Source organism: Cryphonectria parasitica (assembly GCF_011745365.1).
Source record: "Cryphonectria parasitica EP155 unplaced genomic scaffold M406scaffold_6, whole genome shotgun sequence".
Taxonomy (NCBI): domain Eukaryota; kingdom Fungi; phylum Ascomycota; class Sordariomycetes; order Diaporthales; family Cryphonectriaceae; genus Cryphonectria; species Cryphonectria parasitica.
In genome coordinates this window covers 2,517,121-2,538,691 of record NW_024468914.1, presented here as the reverse complement: position 1 = coordinate 2,538,691, position 21,571 = coordinate 2,517,121, and the positions used below count along the sequence as shown (strand labels likewise).

At 51.6% G+C, this 21,571-nt stretch overlaps 8 protein-coding genes and 1 non-coding gene across 9 annotated transcripts; 4 read left to right on the top strand and 5 right to left on the bottom strand.

Annotated features, from left to right (window-relative positions):
* Positions 1-165: 165 nt before the first annotated feature.
* M406DRAFT_74256 (uncharacterized protein) lies at positions 166-1,616 on the bottom strand (the record flags this gene model as incomplete). Its single annotated transcript, XM_040925725.1, has 2 exons — positions 166-1,332; positions 1,398-1,616. The coding sequence occupies 2 exons, from the start codon at positions 1,614-1,616 to the stop codon at positions 166-168; spliced, it is 1,386 nt and encodes a 461-aa protein (XP_040774641.1).
* Positions 1,617-4,790: 3,174 nt separating this feature from the next.
* M406DRAFT_323246 (uncharacterized protein) lies at positions 4,791-5,715 on the bottom strand. The gene is made up of 3 exons (XM_040919751.1): positions 5,468-5,715; positions 5,223-5,398; positions 4,791-5,152 (listed from the first exon to the last, which is right to left on the bottom strand). The coding sequence occupies exons 1-3, from the start codon at positions 5,476-5,478 to the stop codon at positions 5,013-5,015; spliced, it is 327 nt and encodes a 108-aa protein (XP_040774640.1). The 5' UTR covers positions 5,479-5,715; the 3' UTR covers positions 4,791-5,012.
* A 761-nt stretch (positions 5,716-6,476) lies between these two features.
* M406DRAFT_352430 (uncharacterized protein) lies at positions 6,477-7,617 on the top strand (the record flags this gene model as incomplete). Its single annotated transcript, XM_040922688.1, has 4 exons — positions 6,477-6,583; positions 6,669-6,756; positions 6,862-6,989; positions 7,176-7,617. The coding sequence occupies 4 exons, from the start codon at positions 6,477-6,479 to the stop codon at positions 7,549-7,551; spliced, it is 699 nt and encodes a 232-aa protein (XP_040774639.1). The 3' UTR covers positions 7,552-7,617.
* Positions 7,618-7,754: 137 nt separating this feature from the next.
* On the bottom strand, positions 7,755-8,579 carry M406DRAFT_341132 (putative 2-haloalkanoic acid dehalogenase; the record flags this gene model as incomplete). The annotated part of the gene is made up of 2 exons (XM_040921629.1): positions 7,755-7,881; positions 7,981-8,579. 2 exons carry the CDS (start codon positions 8,577-8,579, stop codon positions 7,755-7,757), a joined length of 726 nt encoding a protein of 241 aa, XP_040774638.1.
* A 1,471-nt stretch (positions 8,580-10,050) lies between these two features.
* On the top strand, positions 10,051-11,876 carry M406DRAFT_332140 (uncharacterized protein; the record flags this gene model as incomplete). The annotated part of the gene is made up of 4 exons (XM_040920717.1): positions 10,051-10,101; positions 10,480-10,692; positions 10,782-11,262; positions 11,326-11,876. 4 exons carry the CDS (start codon positions 10,051-10,053, stop codon positions 11,874-11,876), a joined length of 1,296 nt encoding a protein of 431 aa, XP_040774637.1.
* Positions 11,877-13,320: 1,444 nt separating this feature from the next.
* On the top strand, positions 13,321-15,443 carry M406DRAFT_261603 (uncharacterized protein; the record flags this gene model as incomplete). Its single annotated transcript, XM_040917455.1, has 4 exons — positions 13,321-13,389; positions 13,468-14,273; positions 14,330-14,651; positions 14,697-15,443. Coding segments are annotated over 4 exons (1,944 nt in total), but the record flags the coding sequence as incomplete, so codon positions are not given.
* Positions 15,444-16,064: 621 nt separating this feature from the next.
* Positions 16,065-16,136, bottom strand: M406DRAFT_t91. The gene has a single exon. It is a non-coding gene; the product is annotated as a tRNA-Arg (tRNA).
* Positions 16,137-17,415: 1,279 nt separating this feature from the next.
* On the top strand, positions 17,416-18,846 carry M406DRAFT_14601 (uncharacterized protein; the record flags this gene model as incomplete). The annotated part of the gene is made up of 2 exons (XM_040915391.1): positions 17,416-17,602; positions 17,675-18,846. Coding segments are annotated over 2 exons (1,359 nt in total), but the record flags the coding sequence as incomplete, so codon positions are not given.
* Positions 18,847-19,643: 797 nt separating this feature from the next.
* On the bottom strand, positions 19,644-20,240 carry M406DRAFT_74249 (uncharacterized protein; the record flags this gene model as incomplete). Its single annotated transcript, XM_040925724.1, has 1 exon — positions 19,644-20,240. The coding sequence occupies one exon, from the start codon at positions 20,238-20,240 to the stop codon at positions 19,644-19,646; it is 597 nt and encodes a 198-aa protein (XP_040774634.1).
* Between the last annotated feature and the right edge of the window lie 1,331 nt (positions 20,241-21,571).

Genomic DNA, 21,571 nt, shown 5'->3' with positions numbered 1-21,571 from the left:
GATCAGATACAGACGTGCGTTGTCCATAATTTGGGATTACGGGTATAGTATTCATACGTATATCCTAAGGTACAGAGCATGGACTATACGATCTTCTAATTATAAGATTGTTGATGTTCTAAGGTTCGTGACATGATTGAAAAGAGCCCTACTTAGGTTTTGAGCTCAGTGTGTGGTTGCCGCAACACAGTTTTCCAGTAGCCAGTGCTTCAGAGCTGGTTCTAATATTGCCACTCTTTTGTGTGCCCACCAATAATTCGTCGAATGAAGCAGTCTTCCCACGGCTCGATAAAAGTGATACAGCAAGATCAGCGCGTGCGGATCGCCCTGGGTTATCATTGACGCGAAGGTGCCACGACATAATATCGGAAATGACAGGATATGCCTTGCTAGTATTTGCATTGATTTCGGATCGGCCGGATCAAAGCCTTCAGAATAATCTCGGGGCAACAACGACAGGATAAGCGAGACCTGCCCAACAATATGGGAATACCCGTGACATGCTGCGTCGGGGACCTCGTGCCGTCCGAGAATAGGATCTGGCTGGGGGTCCACCGTGCCGATCGCAGCAAAATCCAGAGATGGTGAAGTGATATCAAGAAGTTTTGAAGAAATTGGCCGGTGGTAAGAGAAGAGTCTTCGGTATTCAGCTAATTTCCTCTCGTTAAGCACTACTTGTGTTGCCAGTGTGTTCACAGAATTGTGCTGAATATGAGGCATCAGTGCCGACTTCTTCACGGCGGCATGCGGGAAACTGCTCAGAAACATCTCTTTCAGACTGGAACAGAACGAGAATATGTGGTCTTTCGATGGGTGGAATGATGGCCAGGTGCTGCCGTCCTGGAGGACAAATGAGTCTGTTTCAGCCCATACCTCGAATTGGAGCAGGACCGAGGTCGCGATGAACGCGTCAGGATGAACAGAAACGAGGTCCTTGAACAGTGCAAGACGGAACTTTGACAGCGCACGACATAAGTGACCAGTCGCAGCGCCTGGATATGTCGAGTCATCTGGCCGGAGGAAGGCAAGATGACGTGCTGAGACGCTTAGAATAGCACTCATTAAGAAGTCGAACTCGAAGCAGAGTTGAGACACACACCGCCAGACGTCAGAGTCAAATAGGAGCGTCTGGCACGTGCTTGTCAGGAAGTGATGATACAATCTCAGGTCGAACAGATTGACATCCGCCGTGGTCGATGTGGGGCTCGTGAGATTGGTCTGCGTTGGCAGCGTGACAGGAGTTGAGCTCAGAGTTCGTCTCCTGTCTCGCCTGAGGCGCAGGCAGTAGTCACCTCTTCTGCTGCAGTTCTCACAAGGGTCTGCTTCATCGCACTGCCACCCGGTTCATTAGCGTTCGTTACGACGATGGTGAACACTTGCGTTGGCAAAAGATGTACCTTGACCCGCCGCCTTTTGCAGTTTTGGCAACCTGTCCTAGACTTTTGATGGGCTCGCCGCTGCCTGGATAGGTCCAAGGTCCTCGGTACTTCACAGAGGACTTGGTATGGCTGATTTGACTGAGAGGTTGAACAGAGGACGAAGGTGCTGGTGAAGTTGCTAATACAGGGGGCAGCTTCCTCTGACTTGTCACCCAGATGTTGCCAATTGCCGTACATGGTGGAAGACACTAGAGCCTAATATGGCTCGTATCGGGCTTTTCGGCGAGGATATACTGTTGATAAAATGCTGAGAGTGGTTTCAAACCGCAAGAAGAACCACAGTAGTGAAAATGTTCAGCATGGCTGTGGAAGTAAACTCCGTTCTTAGCTCCTTATCTCCGTATTGTAAGTGAAAGTATTGGAGTACAGGAAACCAAGAGACTAAGCTATTTATGGCGATACGAGGCCGCTGGAAAAGGAGGATGCTTTCATGGCATGGAGCTTAGCCGTGTGGGTACTCGTCGGTGGTCACCTAAGTATTTACTTAAGTACTTATCTGAGATATCAGGCCCGGCTTCTCCAGCCCGCTGGCATACTGCATCATTCAGATCTTTACCGTCCTGGGCGGACGCAAGTAATAATTGTGAAAATTGAAGAAAACCTATATCTCGGTTCAATTCTCAAACCTGCAAGACTGGTAATATCCAAAAAGAAAGCAGTTGAGTGCAATATAATCGTGTGTCATTCTGGGGGTGGGCATTGTCTTATTTAAGGCTATCTGGGCCTTTGAAATGCTGTGGTAGCATGTTTTGGTATCTTCTGATCGTGTGATTATTGGAGAATAAAATGAAAGTGGTGATGGAGATTCGGCAGCTTTTGCCTCGGATCGAACGAAAGTCCCATTTCCGGCACACCCGTAGCCTTTGCATCCCAGTGTTGGTGCCCACAATTTCGACATCCTCATCTGAACGATTGAAATTCACTATGATCGGCTTGTCTCTGTCCAGAATTGAACCCAGAGTCCTGCATCATGTACTGTCGAAACTGGTCGACGTATCCTCATGTGTCCGGTCCCGAAACCACTGTGTAAACTCAAAAGGATTCAAAATCAGAGCCAACGCTACACCCACTGTTGCGGGCGAGGCCATGAACTCCATGTAACGTGCTCTGTCGATACGTATTGTCGTGGTTGCAGGTACAATTCTCGAGACCGTGACGGAGGGTCGGTGATTTCATAAACAAAGCAGAAAAGTCAAGCGATGTGCCTTTGTTACTGGCGCAAAAGCTGCTCGGAGAAGATATTGGGGACGTGAACGGCGAAGTCGGGCTTTTTTGACACTTGCACGCTTTGGATACTGGAGTTCTCTTCTGGAAGAGACCCTCAGAATGGTCAAAGATCGGTTGAGCAGGAAGTCTCGAAAGTGTGCGACATCTCAAGATTTGAGACTCTGGCGTTGTCGTCTGCGCAGGTACCTCGGAAAAAGATGTATCAAGACGTTTGCGACAGATGCGTAACGGCGCGGGCATCGCATCAGTATGAGAAAATATCTCCGTTACCATGGTTGTAAATTGAGCAATCAAGATTGCAGTGCTGATACGAGACTGTTTTATGTTTGTTCGCGTACAAGGTGAATGTTCAACAGTCTATTGCGCTTTTCTCTGCTTCGTCAAGAGAGGAAGTTACAGACTTTTGCGCACAGCAACCGAATCGACGATAATGATGCTGATCAACCTGGAACGGGGATGTAATGTCAATGCTGATCATCAAGCCATTTATTGAATGAAGGAAGGCTTCCATGATACCACAACCAGAGGACGACTAAAGTAAATATGGAATTCAAGCTGTGAGATTGAGTGATTACGTACGAGCTAGAAGAATTCAAATAGGAACAAGTTGCTGCTCGAGAGCCCAGATTATATCTGGGCTGACAGTTCCGCCCCCAAGTTGCGCTAGACTATTGGTGAACGGTATTACAGCTCCCACCACACCTGCGGCGCGGTACTTTTGAGACATCTTTGCTGCAATCTGAATTTCATGGGGCCCCTGAATCCTATTTCAGCCGCTATTTGTGTCTTACAGGCACAGCATGATCTGATAGATCATCTGATCCACATCGCTCAGGAATACATTTTAGGGTTCAACAAAAGAAGCTTTGACTTCAGCCCTTAACTGCGCCACGTTTAGTCGATCAGCAAAACAGCTGCGCAGCACACTATTGGACCAGAGTAGCATTTTCATTTTGTTTTGACAACATATTGGGCTACATATTTAGAGAGATGTTGTTCGTCACTGCGGCCACGCACATGCGAACTGTGTAATTGAACGCTTTCATCACAACGGCCATTAAGGCTGACCACCCATTGGCAATGAAGCTCTTCTGCCCTCATGATACTTTGCCTGTCCACCCTGGCCCCCAAAGCGACTGTATACCAGCTCGTAGACATGCGATCAAACAGTCTCAATAATAATTTATGCATCAGCCGATTGGTGAGTGCACTGGTTACCAATCGGCTGATGCATAGCTTATTATTAAGATTATTTAATCAGCGGAAATAATTGCTAGTTATAGAATGGACTCCATTTTCTCACATGATTACCTGCATCTCGAATGACCCTGAGACATGCTGAACGTAAGTAGTACGACCAAAATGACCTCGATGTAAATAGAAAGCTCTTTAAGCCCGGCAATACAACGGCTGATTTGGCATGCTCTCTTTCTCCGGGTTGCTGTGGAGATGAGACTGCCATTATCTTGAAACCTGGCGATTCAGGCTCTCAGATCTCATCAGAAGCACATCAAAAGTTGGGTTGCAATGGTTACCTATTTCTTTAGTTGGGAACGCCGGCCGCTCACCTTGCGCCACAATCTGACATGGCTGCAAAAAGCACGACAATCTCCTTTTCTCCTTGGAATTGCGGCTAACACAGCAGCCCGGGCAAGCTTGGAGGGTGGCGTAGGTCTAGGCCTTCGCAGCTGGCGTTAGCCGTTGATTTTCTCCTGCTTATTTGTCTACTGTTGGTGAACCGAGAGGATTATGTTATAAAGTTGTACATCGATTCACAAAGATATGTGTCTGGTTTGTCCCGCCGTCTCGCAGAAGTTGCCGAAGCGCCAGGTAGGTCTTGTCAATGCCGCACGGAACGAGTGTGATAATTGGCATCCCCCTCGCCTTCTATACAGATTTATATATGTAGTATGTGATTAAATTTGATGAGAATGGCGGTTTTAAGCTCCGCTTTTCCATAGAATGCTGATGATCAGCATTGGCTATCTGGACCTATACTGAAGGTGGGTCTTATGGATGGACTGCCAAACGACAACGAGGGGGAAGGTGGATTGTTATAGATTCGAGCTGCGACAGTACGTATATTTGCTAGATTAAATGAGCGTAGCCAGGGACAAAGTGATTGAGCTGCAACAGTACGTATATTTGCTAGATTAAATGAGCGTAGCCAGGGACAAAGTGATCGAGCCAAGAGCGAAGCCTGCAGGGCCCAATACACAAATATCCCAAGTTAAAGTAAGAAAAGCTATTGCAGTCTCTCCGATCCTTGCTAAGAAGCCATGACATGTAGACCATATTCCGAGATGAACATCATCCGAAACCAACAGGTCTCGCCGCTTGGACCCGTTAATAAAGGCCAACAAGGATATCGCCCCTGACTCTGGCCGTGAGGTGGACTTCGGCCTCGAGGTCAAGTTTAATTCCAACCGTAAGTGACGCATCCTTAAGGTTGCCTTCGTGATCGACTGGTCCCTTGAGGAGGTTACCTGTATAGGCGGTCAGTAAAGCAGATGAATTGGGGACAAGGGTAGACGGGATAGGAAAAGATGACTCTACCAACGGAGCTATTGGCATGGCCAGAGAGACCAGGCATGGGGAGATGGTTCGGAACCTGCGGAACCAACTTGGAATCCCGAGGCTCCTCACCGAAGCGAGGAGCACTGTTCAGAGGACCACTGTTCAGAGGCGCCTGAGGTCCGGTCTTCTCAACGGCCGCTGGGGTGGTCTTGGTTCTACACGTGTATTTCTCTTAGCACCACGGTTCTCTCTGCAGGACATTGGGAGTGAAGCTGTGGACTCACGGAGAAGACATGTTTGGATTGGTTGCGATGGAATTGGTTGGAGGAAACTGGGGAAATGGAGGGAAAAGATGAGTCTTTGGAGGTAGTTCAGCCAGGGTGGTGCTCTGTGAATCTGTCTCGAAGTGAGATGCTCGAAAACAGAGATACACTTCATGAGAGGAGATGTTCTCTTCCTCTTTATAGTCGAATCTTGCTCTCGTGTGCACGGTGCCGTGCGTCCTTTGCCCTTCACCCGAGCGAGGACTCTCGAGCCGAGTTCATGTGTGCTTCGTCGGAATTGAGCGATGGGCTAGGGCAACGTTTGCTACTCTTTGGTCCGTGCTGGTACAATTTTCGCCAGACTCTCCGGCACAACATCACCACGGCCATCGACTTGGCCAGCGGAGGCGCCCGCTCAATGGGTCGGATAGGACGCCGTCAACCAAGCCATCTGGCTCGGGTAAGCCACATCGAATGATTTCTCTCTGCAGCAAGAGCTTCACATGACGGCTAGAGCTACTCGATCGAGAGTCAGGTTTCACATCATATAAATGTAAGCGGTGAGTAGCAGTAGAAGTACCGGCCGGATCAGCCCGTAGAAGAAACTTTGGGGACCCGCAAGGCGGCGCCACGCTGCAGTAGCAAGACCACCACATCCCGACCGCCACATCCCCGTCGATCTCTCTAGGCCGGGGTTCGTGCCGCCTGCAACCCTCTGCTCCGTCCCGTGTCACCACTACACTGCAGATAATTTACTGCGGGGTTTATCGGTTAATGGACGCTTTCTTTGCCGGCCAGCCACGTTATGGATGTCGATTGGGCTCATTCACCGTAGCACCCGTGCACCGCCGGGATGGGGATCGAACGATGGGTGCTTCTGTACTACGTAGTTCATCAATCGACCCAATATGGATTCAGCCGCCTGAGGTAATTGTTTGACATATATCTCGTCGGACATCTGCGAGAGCACCCCTCTTCCTATGTGCATACAGCGCTCGGCAGTCGACGCACCCGCTGCTCGAATCGCAGAATGTCTCAGCAAGTCGATTTCCTCGTTGCTTTCGCGACCGTTGTCGGAGGGGTCGAAGCAATACGGCAGGTCCAAGCGAAGGCGAGAAGACAGGAGCATCGGAGCAGGTAGGTCTGCCCATTAGAGAGGAGACATGCTTGTTCATTGTGTGATCTTCCATGGCTTTAGATGGAGAGCTGAATTAGCTCCCAGAAAGAACAACCTCGTGGTGCACTGTCCCAAGTCGTCACAATATAGTGCGAAGATTGAAGGAAAACATGTGGTCCTCTCAGGAGGCAAGGTGCGTGTGTACTCTACCCACAAAGGTCAATGGTCTTGGTAGATGCATTATCGGCGGGCGCCACTGGAGTTTGCCATGCTAATCACAGAGGATTGGGTTCTTCAGCTGTATGTCGACACGGGAACGGAACACAATATTCCCTTTGGGCACCCTTTTGCTGGGTATTATCTGCCGTTTCCCGGAGCTCAGTTCGATGGCCTGGTTTCGACCATTCATGACGACCCTCCGATCATGTAAGTTTTCATTCTTTTTGCATCTCGTTGCCTCTCAGATTTCGGGCCCCTCACGCTGAATTCTGGGCGAGTATGTATATGAAGTGGTGCATCGCTATTCATGTTCTGTCTTCTTTCCGCACTGCATGATCCATCGTGTCTTAGAACACAAATGTCAAAGAGCAACTCTGACCTGCGCATTGTTAGGAACTGGATATGTGTCAACAGGCAGACATACGAAGTCCAATACGGGGAGCGTTCGTTTGCAGAACAAAATTTCAAAGGTCCTTTCGATGTCACGAGACAGGATCGTAGGTTAACAATGGGCGGCTGGGAGGGTTTTGTGGCTGTGCTAGAAGGGGATTTCTTTGCCCTTTACTTTGACCTTGACGATGATCGATTGAAGTCGAAGGTGGCCCAAGGGACTCCAGTGATCGAGGTTGAGCTGCAAAGAATCGAGATGAGAGCAGCCAAGCCTGCAGCTGCAAAGGAAATGGCTAATGGGCATTCTGAACGGGCAAACTCGGCCTCAGACGAGGACAGCGGAGTCGGCACCAAGCTGGAGTCCCCTGAGGTCGACTGAGGATTCATTATGGATAGACCATTGCCGATCTTTTATCTTAAAGATGCAACTACTTGGTCTACACGGCACAAGTCGATGTAATTATGTGAGCATGAAGACTCTCAACCGCATTCTCTCATCCTGAAACGGGAGCATTCATCACATATTTGACCTGCATTGATGTGGGCTCCTCGATCATGCAAAAACACTACCTTTTTATTACTTTACTGCTTGGACTTTTCAATGATTTTCTCTGCCATCTCGACCAACGAGTCTGCCACAACATCCACCTCACCAAAGGTTTCTGGAACCGGTTCACACTCCCAAACTGAGCACCATGCCGCCTTGAATCTAGATAGTCACCCTTTAGCACCAGAAAAGCAAGAAAAATTGTTTGGGAGGTCGCATCGGGGGCGCCTCTCGCCAAACACGGGTGAGGAATCAACTTACCCACTGGCCTTCGCTCCCGAGGCATCCCACATATGGGCGGCAGCAAACCAGGTCTGCTCAGCCCCTGTGAACTTGTCCAGGACGTAGCGGTAAGCCTTGGGGGCGGGCTTTCTCACGTCCAGGCCATCACATGTGACAAAGTTCTCGTCGGCGACCTCGAGGCCTGCGCGGCTGAGGTAACCTCGCACCCTCTGCTTGTCGCCGGTGGTCAGGGCCCACACAGTGAAGCCTGCGTCGCGCAGCTTCTGCCAGGCCTCGGCCACACCAGGTCTCGCTCTAAGCGCGGCGTAGCCGGCGGCGCAGACGTCGGCATCCTCATCGCTGAACTCTTGGCGGACGTTCGGGACGCCGACTTGGGCGAGGACGCGGTGGAACAGCGACCGGAACACGGGGAAGTAAGGGCTATACCGGCCCGAGAGGTCCAGGAAGGTGAACTCGCGCTCCGAGGACTCGAGCCAGGCGAAGGCGAACAGTCTGGTGTTGATGCCGTGGGCCTTGAGACGGTCACCTATCTGACCTTCTATGGCCTCGTACCAGGCCTCGTACCCGACACATGTGCCGACGATGTCAAAAACGACGTGCTTTCCGCCGGTGACCATGATTGGTGGATTCTCTTGATGCGAGATTGAGAAGGTGTTTTTGTTGGCTGGGTCGGGAATCTGTAGTGAGTGGCTTGTGAGGGAAGATAATGATCAAAAGGATAAAAGTTCAAAATTTTGTCCTGTATATATTGTAATTATACATTTATATTTCTACATTTGCTAACGTCAATCGTGTGTTGCTTTCCGTCTCCGGGAGTGGAACCCGGCACTGAGCTTCCGCTCCCGGGCCGGGACCGGCACTTTGCAGCAGATACGACTTACTTGCAACAAGCAGGATAATGCTTGATCTTCTCTGAATGATAATACTGTTATAGAATTGAGTCACCAGAAACCATGAAATCTTTATTCAAGTGCCTGCAAGTTTGTGAATTCCTTCAATGCATTTAATGGTCTGGCATTGTTTTTGTAACTTGGCGAGCATGACAGAGAGTACGAATTACTATAATTAGCATGTATTTCACTTGTTTAGCCGCCGTCACATCCTCACAAGAAGGTGTGTGGCTTCGATTCTGAGACGTCATATTTGGCATGAAGAATATTACAGAGCGTATCCAGGAACTCGTAAGTGAAAACTCCTTCATCGTCGGTATTGATTATCTCCGGAGAGCGGTAGAGCCTCAACACAGGAATTTGACCACATAAACTTGTGGGTGCTTCCTTGACCAACAACCACGACCGAGGTGACGAATGAGCGAGCTCATAGCCTCAATAAGCCGAAGATGCCCTAAATGGAAATCAACGAAAGAGATTTAGTGGAAAAATGATTGAATAGCATAAGAAGATATGCGACAGCTAAGCTGAGGATGCTTTCGCCAACAGCTCAGCCCTTCGTGATGAAGGAAGGGTAGCTCAAAAAAGCTGTCACCCCCCCCTCCCCCAAAGGTTTCAGCTAGGCGCACGGGCTGAGGACCGCTTGAACAGCTGGCTGGTGCTGGCTGGTGCTGGCTGTCAGTCTTGGTCTGCGACGATAGAGCTGGCAATGATTGACCGTCTCGGAGCCCTAAAGATCAATCAGTCTTGTCGGCAGTGAAATAGCCTCATCGTTCAAATGAAGACATGACAGGACGGCGGAAGGTCGTTCGACCAGGGCCTGCGCCTTGCGTGTTTTGAAACGGGGGCTCGGAATGGCCTGCAGAAAAGCCAGCAGCCGCTGCAGGACTGGGCGTGGCATTCATTGGCGATGCGCCGTTGGATCCTGAAACCCGCGGTTATCCCGCCCAACCAGAGGACAGCACTCTCCCCTGGACCTTTTCGTATGGCCCCACAGAACAAGGATATGACGGCTCACCCGGCTCATTGATGATGACTCTCCCGTCTTCACCCAACCCCGGCGTTCTGCGATCTTGACCCATCGAGTGGCCAGCTGGATATGCAGTTTTCTTATCCACACTGCCAGCGAATCTGAGACTTCCCTTGCTCTTGGTCAAGGTATTGGTTCTTGTGAGCCCAACGTGCCGCGCATACAACAATGGCACTCGTGGCAGTGCCGAGACTGGGGGCAGGACCCGGCTCTCCGCCAGTAGGCGCCCGCCATGGCATATTCGTGAGAAAGATTCAACCAGCTTGATATACATAGTACAGCCGGTTTCATTGTCATTTTACGAGGCCTCTTGCCTGAGACACGTATACATTATGGACCTTTTGATCTCCTGATCGACTGTTCTAGACCGGTGGCATTTAACTTGCACACTTCCCCCTAGTTGTTTGGTTGTTGTTGTTATTGTTCCCACTTGGCAAGCTGTTGCTCCATCACCATCACCACCTCTCTTGATCCAGTCATTAATTTTCACTTTTCTTCTTTCTCCTTACTGTGCTTCTATTCTAACTCTAATACCATATCTCTCTGATTTCCATACGAGCAGGTCCTCGTTGTTCTTCTTTTACTACTACCACCAAGATGAGTTTCAGGGAGACGTTCGACGACGATGGAGCGCCACGGGGCTCCCCAACCCAAGAGCGATATGTGCAGCAAAAACTACCATTGCGCTTCAGGTATTTCTGGCCTGGCGCAGCATCTGCCCTGTTCGCTGCCGTCAGCCTCATATTGGTAATATTCGCCATCATTCCAGGACATAGTCCCGGCTATATGGAAGACTACCATGTAGTCTACGTGAGTTGCATCCTCTCTATCCCCCTTGCTCTGGATCTCTCTGTACGTTCGCACCCGCTGCACTTATGTATGCTGAACGTGTTCGCCAGTTCAACACCTCCACACTGGGCAAGAGCCTCCTGAACGATACGAGCTTAAAGGTCCGGTCGGCAGCCATGCCACAGATCACGGAGCCCCCGAACCTGCTGAGGCGATACCACGCTGCCCCGGCTAAGCGCTTCGGCGTCAGTGACCTCACGTCCGACATCGGAAAGGGGGCGGGCGCTGCCACGTCCGCGGCGGCTGAGGCTGCCACTGCTGCCGGCTCCGTCGCCACCGAGGCCGCGTCTGTTGTGGAGAGTGCCGCCAGTGCCGCCACGAGCGGGCTTGCGCATCTGGTAGATGAGGCCAAGGAGGAGCTCGAGAAGATCGAGGATGATCTGGCGGACGAGCTGTACTCAAAGCTCAACATCCAGCAGTGGTACTCGGTCCACCTGCTCGACCTGTGCTATGGCAACTTCACCCCCAACGCGACCTCCGCCGGCGCCTCGTTCAACACCACGAACTGCACGACGCCCGCCGATTATACCAGTAAGCAGGCTCAGGGAATTAGACCTTAAGATGCATGGTACTGACATACTGGCCTCATCGCAGAAATCCTAAACTTCTCGTCCATACTCAACCAGAGCCTCAGCGTCGGGCCCTACCAGCTTGACCTGAGCGACATCGGCCTCGTCCAGGATGCGGTCGACGGCATCAACGACGCTATGAAGGTCCTTGCCGACTGCCTTCGGGCCATCCTCGCCATGTACATCATCTCGGCGTTTTTCGGGCTGCTCTCGGTAGGCTTCTCCATCTGGTCGATCTTTGCCATCAAAATCACAGGCGAGATGTCCCACCGGACGAAGCAGCTCGCCATCTACGGCAACTTGGGCTTCGCCTTCGCCTCGTGCCTCTTCCTCTTTATTGGCAGCCTGGTCACCACTCTCGGCGGCAAGAAGGTCGTCGAGGAGGTCCGCGCCCACGGTGCCGCGTACGGCCTAGCTGCGTATCGGGGCGGCGGGTTTCTGGCGCTGTCGTGGGCTGCCTTTGCGCTCATCGTCATTGTCACGGCCTTCTGGACGTTTGCCTGGGCGGATGCCATCAGGAGCAGAAGGAGGACGCGGAAGGCCACAGCCAGGGCGCAGGAGAAGCTCGGGTACTGAGTCCTGCTACAAGAGAGGAAGAGATGACGCAGTGCGTCTGAGCATAATCTTGAAAGATGGGAAGTCATGTCTGCATAAAGATGCATAATGTTGACAAATATGGTAGAAGGTCATATTCAAGGGAGACAAAGGGCATCAGAGCTGTAGAATTTAATGGAATAAGTCTGTCCTGGCCAATATTTGCCATGCAGAAGAAAGAAGAAAAAGAAGGACAAAGGAATTAGAAAGAAATGAAATCAAGGCACACGCCACATCCTCATGAGCCAACTAAACATTACCTGCGCCGAGCCTGGTCGCTTGCACCTCTTCTTTGGGGGTTGTCACAAGCAGTCTCTTCAGTGTCTGCATGCCTAAAGCATAGCAGGTCAGGCCCTGTCCATAGAGGCTGTAGAGGGGTATAGCGGGTAACATGCACTGGAAACACATGTGCACAGCTGATCTCGCCGTTATCTAAGCTGCCAAGGCTGTGCCGTGGCGGAAGGCACTTGGGAGACGGGGAGACTAACAGGGGTGGGCGAGGCAAGGGGCATTCGGCCAATGACTGGCCTCCTTACCACCTGGTGGTGTGCATCCCAACACTTGCTTACCCCGCGTCGAGGCTCCCTCCTTATTCTACCGCACTTCTCCCGTACTTCTCCCGGACAATCACCGATATTTTGCCTTCGAATGATCGAGCCTGGCCCTGCCCAGTTCCATCTTTTCGGCTCGGTCTCCATTATAGTGTGACTACTAAAGGGTACATGTGCTCATCATCATGTCTGGACTTTATGATGCCCAGGCCCACCACCCGACCCCATCAGCGACCTCTCCCCCCTCGTCCTCCACCACGACGAACCCTGCGAAGCTAGATCAGCTCCTGGCCACAACCACGACGACCACGAGCGCCGCTCCTTCTTATTATCATTATAACGAACCCTCGGCTCACCAGTCAACATCCCCCTACCCTCTCAGTGGCCTGCCGACCCTCCCGACTCTCAATGTCAATGGTAGCAGACATGGCCAGACTCAGGTCCAGGGAGGAGGTGGAGAAGGAGGAGGAGATGCCTACACCTCCTCCCCTGCGAATAATGACCACAGGCTGAGTATTTCCTATCAGATTGCGCAGCCGGACCCCCATGATGAACAACAGCAGCAGCAGCAGCAGCAGCAGCAGCAGCAGCAGCAGCAGCAGCAGCAACAACAACAACAACAACTCTCCCAACAACAGCCACACCAACATCAGCCACCACTCCAGCATCAATATCAGCCTCATCAACCCCAAGATCAATACCAGTCCCACCAACCTCAGGATCAATATCAGCCTCACCAACCCCAGGATCAATATCAGCACCACCAACCCCAGGACGTTCCCCCGACTCAATATCCTCCTCCGCCTGGGAACCGTGGACCGACAAGTCCCAATCCTCTCCAGCCCGACGCCCTGGTGTCTTCTGAGTCACCTCCCCCCAAAAAGGGCAAGAAGAGCAGAAGGATCCCACGTGCCTGTGACCTTTGTAGTCAGAGAAAAGTCAAGGTTGGTGGTTCCTGATCTCTGTTTTTCAGCTGTCCGTTTTGAACACATCACTGACTGATCGCCCTGGCTCTGATTCAGTGCGAAGGAGGTGACCCGCCCTGTCAGCCTTGCCGCGACCTGAACGTGCTCTGCACGTTTTACCGTGTAAAGAGAAGAAGAGGCCCTCCCAACAAGGCTGCTGAAGCCGCACGAGAAAATGAAAAACGAAGAAGACTTGGTACCGAAGGGTCGAGCGAGGCGATACCACCGCTTCAAAGTGCTGCTCAGACGCTGGTCTCCCTTGCGACGCCGGACGGACAGGTCGTCATGGATGCGGAGATGTGCATTGCGCCTCTGGGTGTACTGCAACTTTTGGTCGACGACTTCTTCACCTACATACATCCCTTGACGCCGTTTCCTCACGAACCTACGTTCAGAGAGGCTTTCAAGAACCGCGAGGATCGGACAAATCCCGAATTCCTTTCTCTTCTGGCCAGTATGATCGGTGGCCTAGTCGCCTCCTTTCCGCGCTCGGCACGCCTTCACCTGAAGGCCTCTCATAGCTACGACCAGTTTCCCAGGGCCATCATGCTGGTAGATCGATGCATGAAGGTGGCCCTTGCCATGCGCCCCACAGACTACATGCTGAAGGATACTATCACTGTGAACGACGCCGCCATCAGCTATTTCCTCTGTCTGGGTGCTGCCTACACGATGCGGCCGAACCAGTGTCGTCGTTTTCTAGGAGAGTCACTTTTGTTTCTGCGGGAGATGGGGTTTCACAAGATGAGACCTCCCCCAACGTCGCTTTCCTTTGACCCTAGTCGACCTGATGATCAGCCCACAGATTTCATAAGCGACGAGATCGGGAAGCGCATCTATTGGTGCATCTTTCTGGGCGTTCGGTGAGCGGCCGCTTGAAAGCCATACTCCTCTGTTGTGAGATGCTAATAGCATCCAGGTCCATGTCTCAACTGGGGGCTTCATCCCGTGACCTGATTATCCCGCCAGCAAACCCCAATACTTCTTATCCCGAGTTTCCTCGTGAGGTCGATGATGCCTACATTCTTGCGGACAGGATCCTTCCCCAACCTGAAGGCACCGTATCGACAATTACAGGATTTGTCAAGTGTGCCCAGATTTATCGGACGATGGATGACCTCGTCCGCATCGAGCTCTCTCATGGGATGGCTGCCTATGCCTGGGACCAGCAGAAGCAATACTTGCACTCTGCTCTTGCGAGCATGACAGATGTTGCCGAGAGCCTCCCACCAGAACTCAAGGTGAACATGAAACGGTTGGGGGTAGTGACGTTTCCATACATAAAGAAAGGATCGAAAGGCATAAGCAGTTGCGACTACCAATACGTCCCGGCCGCCTATCCCGACCATCAGCCGACCAATGACGTGCGACATCTTTTTGCAAGAGACCAGTCCAAGAAGCGCAAGGTGCAGTATGAGATTCAAAAGGCGAACATCTATGCCTCGCTGTTGGCCACCCGGTCTCACTACGTGGAGCGGTACCTGACATTACGCGATGTCCATCTTTACAAATCCCGCATGAAAATGCAAGCGGATGCCTCCGGCAGCATCGTATATCGCACTGCAGCCGACTACTCGGCCTCCAGTTTGGCAGCTGCAGCTGTACAGGCCGCCGCTGAACGGGCCACCGACAGCATCGACCGCCTGTTTCTGAACGCGCGCGAGGAGGTCGTGGAAGATCTTTTCAACGTGCTCATCTCAATCGACCAGCGCCATATGGAACCGAACGGCGGGTCTCTGATAAGCAAGATCCGACAAGTCGCCTGCACGCTGCTAAGCGACCGGTCTGAACGCAAGGGGCAACACGAGTTGCACAATGAGGAGTACCTCAGGGCGTTCCTCGATATTCTGACGAAGCTAGAGAAGACAGGAACGGGCACGGCCGCAACGTTGAGCCCGCTCAACCAGGACCGTGCGGCCTACAAGGACCCAGGGTCAACTATGACGGCGCAGGACGAGGAGCAGGAGCTCCGGAACTGGGCTGACCTCCAGGAGCAGCAGCAGAAGCTGGCGCAAAGTGATTATCTAGGATGAGGGAGACCGCCCTAGTACTGAAATCCATCACGTTCCTTGCATGAAGTAACGGATTAGGGATTGGTGTTCGGGCACGTCAAAATCTTGATGTGCGGAACAAAGGCGTTGTCGGCTGCGAACCCCTTTTTCTTCTTTTCCGCCTCGTTAGATCCAATAGCAACTTTAGTAGGTTGGAATGACGCTAATGAATTCAACGACCGACAGCCTATTGTCAAACGATAGGCAACCAAAAGGTTTCATCACTGTAAGCTTAACGTACGCAACAAGGTCTTTTTTCCCTTTTTTTTCTTCTTTTTTTCTTTCTTCTGCTTTTGTTGGAGACACCCTGCGACCTAGTAGCGTTCCGCTCTACATGTCCTTCTCATGAAGAGAGGGCTTTTCCAGACACTTTACACTGGCTTTTGAACCAACTGGATTGGGTTCCTCCGCGGCACTCTCTCTTGTCCCATCCCGACTTGGGCTTGTCCAGTCGTCCTGGACCATGACCTAAATATAGCCAGTCGGCATCTGTCCGTCTTGTTTCTGGTGAGGATGGCAAAAAACAAATAACCACAGGTCTCGTCGGGTAAACCACTCGGGACTTCATCGTTGAGAAGCAAAAAGAGCGTGCGAGGCACGCAGCGATCCTCCACGGACTCGAACCGTGAACCTTTACCACCGGAAAGTAACGCGCTACCATTGCGCCAAAGGACCGAAAATTTTACATAAAATTTGGCAAATTGAAGATATTATATACCAATCGCCAGTTTCTGTGCCAACCGCCTCGTTCTTGCTCACGGGCTTTTGACTTCCTGTTTTTGGAAGGGGCAGTGAGGTGCCCTTCTGATTGCTTGTGACACAAGTACTGGTCTGTGTTTCGTGCTCTGGCATCCGTCGAGGAGCTGTGGGCTATGCAGCAGTCACCCTTTGCAGCGTTGTTCCTGGCTACTGTACAGCACTTTGGCCCTCTAATCAAGACGCTCGACCCACGAGTCAGGGTGGGGGAGTGGACGTGTTCTCCTACTTGTGGGTTGGTCCCCGCATCAAACAGCTATCTGAAGTAGTAGAGGGAGAAGAAAAAAAGGGGGGAGACGCCGATAGAATGATCACAGAATTACAGCAGACTCTTTTGAGTGCCGCATGATTTGGGGAGACGGGCAAAGAGGTATGTATAAAATGCGGTGAATCTTCGCAGTCAAGTTCGGGGGCCCTTCTCAGTAGCGAGCCTTGGAAAAGAAATATATTTGGTTGCCTGCACTGTGAGCCCTCAAGACGATGGAAAAGAGCTGTCGCATGGAAAGACTCGGCCCGCGCAGCGACTATTTCCAATCCAAGAAGGAATCATATATATGTATCTTTTACATACACACACATATATATAAATGTTTGAGCAAGGGTATGGAGAGAGGCACATGATACATCAGGACGTACTCACAGCATGCCGAGTGTACAGTGCATATGCACTAGTCGGGGCTATGGTGTACACGGGCACGACGGGCTAGCTGCCTGAGCACTAATCCGATAGGGAAGACCAGGGTCATATCAGTTGATTGGCAACGCTTCCAGGCCTTCTTCCCCAGATCATGTGAATTTGCCTTTTGGATTGCTCAGCTGCGAGTATTGATTGACTCGAGGGCATATGTTGAAACTTCAAAAACGCTACCGTGCCGTCCATCGATACCTGATACTTTTTGACACCCTAAGGCAGTGCTTTGCCCAATCAATCATCTGCAGCGGTGTGAATAATTTCTTTCGAAGCGGCCACGCTCCTTACGGCAAGGTTGGCCGACCTGGGCCCGCCCCCAGCACAGCCTCGTACCCGCCATCACGGGTTTCGCTCATGTTAGATCCCAAGCCTCGTGGGCCAGGCTAACATCGGATTGCTCTTTGAAGTGGCGCTCAAGCGATGGACGGGCTGCTCCATCGTGGGAAGCCTCCAGGATCCGCCATCGCCGCAGTGCTCAGCTTGCTTCTTCTGGTCAATCTTGCGGCCAGCCTCTACCAGCTGCCGCTGAACCTGGTGATCGAGAGGCGTCTCTGTCTAGAGTACTACCTCCATCATGACCCCTCACAGATTGGACCTGACGGCGCCGTGGACGAGGTGCTTTGCAAGATTGATATCGTCCAGCAGGGTCTGGGATGGCTGCAGGGGACGATGGATACGATCTGGGTCGTTGGGGGTATGTAAACACTATAATCGTTCTTGGTTTTCTCCCTCATACCGGACTTGTTATCTAACTAATGGATTGTAGATCTCCTTATGACCGTACCCCTGGGGTTTGTGGCAGAACGATATGGCAGACGTGTCGTGCTCTGGCTGAATCTGGTTCCTCGGCTTTTCATGCTGTCCTGGGCTGTCCTCGTTGGTTTCTTCGACCGGGCCATCCCAACCAAGGCCATCGTGATTGGTCCCATGCTTTCATTCCTTGGTGGAGACTGCGTCTTCAATTCTATCACGTATTCCTTGACAGCCGGGATGACAGACGACTACGTGCTGCGGGCCTCCTATTTTGGTTACATGAGCTCCATCTCGTATGTTGTGAACCTTCTGGGACCAGCCCTCGCATCCTTCTCCATGACGATACTCTTGTGGCTGCCATTCTGGATCGGCATTGCGCTACTCCTCGCAGCGGCTCTGGTCATCCGGATGGTGCCTGACTTCACGTCATCTGCGAGATACCCAGACGAGCAGGAACAGCCACTTCTGTCCTCTCCCCTCTTGAAAGCACAGCACGCCGGCCCTTCGTTCGTGCAGTTGGTCGTGGAGAGGTTCCGCACGCTGAAGACAGTACTCAGAAGCCACTCTCGCAATTTCGGGCTCATGCTTCTCTGCTTCCTTCTCGCCTCGCTGGCAAGCTCTGACACCAAGCTCCTGGTTCAGTATATATCGAAAAGATATCACTGGACTTTCGCCTCAGCCGGATACCTGATCTCGGGCAAGGCAGTCGTCAACTTTACCCTTTTGACTTTCATTGTGCCCCGCGCCCTCCGATCTGTCGCCGACTCTTCTGCTGGGCAAGGTTCACCAGACGCGTCCGACCGGATCAACATCCGTTTCGCCAACGCATGCTTCGGCGTTTCCATAATCGGCGCCCTTGCCATCGCCCTAGCCGCCACCATCTGGCTTCTCATACCAGCCATGTTCATCTATGCTCTGGGCTCGGCACTTCCCATCTTCACGCTGTCGCTTCTGAAATCACCATCGGTCATCTCCAGCTCCGAGGGCTCGAGCAGCAGCGAGGATGACGATGGCCTGCACGCTGGTGAAGCTGATACTCACATCTTCTCGATTGTCATGCTTGTCAAGACGCTTGGCTCTCTTATCGGTGCGCCGCTGATGGCGGTCTTATGGGTCAAGGGTATTGGCCTTGGGGGTGGAGCACTGGGCATGCCATATTTCGTGAGCTCGGCTTGCTATGGTGTAGCCACAATCGTCTTTGGTCAGATAGTGCTTCGGTAGGCCGAAATCTCAACTGGCTTCCATTAGGGAAGGGGGGGGGGGCAATTTTAAACTCCTAAGCTCTAAAGCAGAACCACGACCTAGGTCTTCTTGCTCTCGCCCTCCACATAGCTATTCTCTTCTGTTTCAAAGTCATCTTTCGTGTAGACGTCAGTCACCAAATCCATGTCTGACGCCTCTGTAATCTTGTCCTCTTAACCAGCTTCCAAATCACGAACATGGCAACATAAATGGGCAGCTCGATGTAGAAGCTGACGAAACTAACGGGACTGAACGTGGGACTGAACCAACTCCAGCCCTGCACGAGCACAATCACGGTGCCGAGGGACACATCGAAAGTTGGGCCGTAAGGATGTGTCCAGTTCTTGAGGAGCAGGAGGTGATCCCAGCCTTGCGCCTGGAGGCCGGCGCGGAATCGCAGCGACGCGACTTCTATGCTGATCCATGACATCTGGTTGGACACGCCGAGAATATTCTACAGCCAGGTCCATAACTAGCCGACGCCGATGAAGAATGATCCAAAAAGAAGCCCAATAGGACCGACGTGCCAAGGAGAATCACGTCAAATCACGTGGGAAAGGGAGGAAGAAGAGCTGGGGCGGACGGGCGCGAGTCCAAATCTCGCATCGAGCGAGGTTTGGAGCCAAGATTTACGTAACTTTCTTTTGCTGAAGCGGTAATATATTTATGTTGAAAGCGTTCCATCCAACCATCTTTCCAAGAAGTAATCCTCATAGAAACTTCGCCAATCACGGCGCACATCATATTTCTTCCCGAGTTGGCCTCGGGTCTTTTCGTGACTCCATGAACGCCCGACATATTTCGCCAATGACAGTACTCAAGTAATCCTCTGAGCAGACCGTGACCGATTTCGACACGTCCCTCCTGCCCATATCGTCAAACCAAATATCCCAGTTCTTCTCGACCAGCTTATAGAGCCGCGACTCTTTGCCCTCCTTCTCGCGGGCCTCTAACCTCTGCAGCCACTGCTCTTTTGAGTCTTTCTGCGGGTAGATCTGCGCGACGTAGTACCCTTCCTCCTTCAATTTGGTAGCGACGCCGGGGAACGTCGCGACCAGGACCACGCGGACTCCGTCCTCGTCTGCTTTTTGTCGTATAGCCTTGAGGTAGTTGTGTGGGAAATCTGGCTCCCGGCTGTACGTGCTCGAGTCCAAGTCTACGACCTCAGACACGCCGAGGTCTCTCCACAGCTCCTTCTTGTTCGTGAAGGTCGTCTTTCCGATGCATGTGTACCCGGCGATGATGAGTGTCGAGCTCTTTGGACTGCCTTGGTGGTCGGAGTTGTGGTCATCAGCTGTGGTGGTGGTGGTCAAGGTGGTATTGTCTCCCTTGCTCATGCTGCCTATCCCTCCTCCTACAGTGGTAACTCTCTGGATCCCTCTGGAGAGTGTCGATTCCGTTCGGGGTATCTTTGGGCAAGATGAATTTCTGTTGCCTCCGCGGCAGCGCTGGAAAAAACTCAAAGAACTGTTATAGCGTCTGAAAATTGGTGGGTAATTCTGGTCAATCATAGAACCGGCGCAAATAGACGACATTGGGCCTGATGCTTCCGCCTTAGTGAATGTGTGGTGGTGGTAAGATGCAGTCCGTAGTACTTGCATTTCCGCACTGTTTTGAGAGGATAATAGGATCTTGTTCCGTGTTTGATCGATGCTTGCGAACAGAGATGACCAGCCTGGGGTATTGATTATCATTTAATATAAGCAGACAACACGCATATACGCAGCTTACTACTCAAGCAAGGACTTGAAGCATGGAGGGAGCGGTCTGAAGCCTAGAGGGCCGGCCACAACACTAGCACCAGGGGGCGCAGCTGCCAACTTAAGCGTCGCGCGCTAAATCCCAAGCCTCTCAGCCAAGTAGAAAAAGTAGTTCGGTGTCGTACTTACACATGCAGTAATATTTAACAAGGATCACCGTGTAATCAACCAACATGATAGAAGCGAGGGTAACGATTCTATGCAAAACATTCCAAATCTGCCTCGACGTAAGAATGGATTGTAACGCTGCTCGTGCTGTGTTAATATATAAGAACATGAAACCCCTCAAGCCCACAGCCTCGAGACCCTAATTTCGGCACAATCGACCAGAAGGGCGACCAGCAGACGAGGGTGGGTGTTAGACAGGCGCCCAGTGCCGAGCTTCCTTGTAACCATCGTGATACTCCCTTTTGCGCCCGCAGGATAAGAACTACAAAAGTAGTTTCAGACGATAGAAATTCCCCTTTGAGGATAGATCACACCAGCCTGAATATGCCACAGGGTAGGCGGACTCGCCAATGTTTATTAATATCTAAAAGCCTTTTTCACTTTCAATCGCAAGGACACTGGATAATTCATGGAGACAGCCAGAAAAGGATGTGGTCCATGTGCGCGACTATTTACCTATCCGATGCTTCTGAGCTCGAAAGCCATGTCCCTTTTTCTCTCGCGAAGCTGGCAGAGTGAAGTTTGGAATTTCCAATGGATTCTATGGTAGCGAGCTTTCGAAGCAAACTGACACATTCTAGAAGCAGTCAGCTGAGCGCATGCATGTGCTATACAAGACTATTGAGCGTGATGAGTCGGAACTCGTCTGACGTGTTTCTAGGGACCTCATCAGGTGACGAGTAAGCCCGCTAGTCACTTAACCAGTCATATGTTTATTAATTACTCACTCGGCAGTAGTC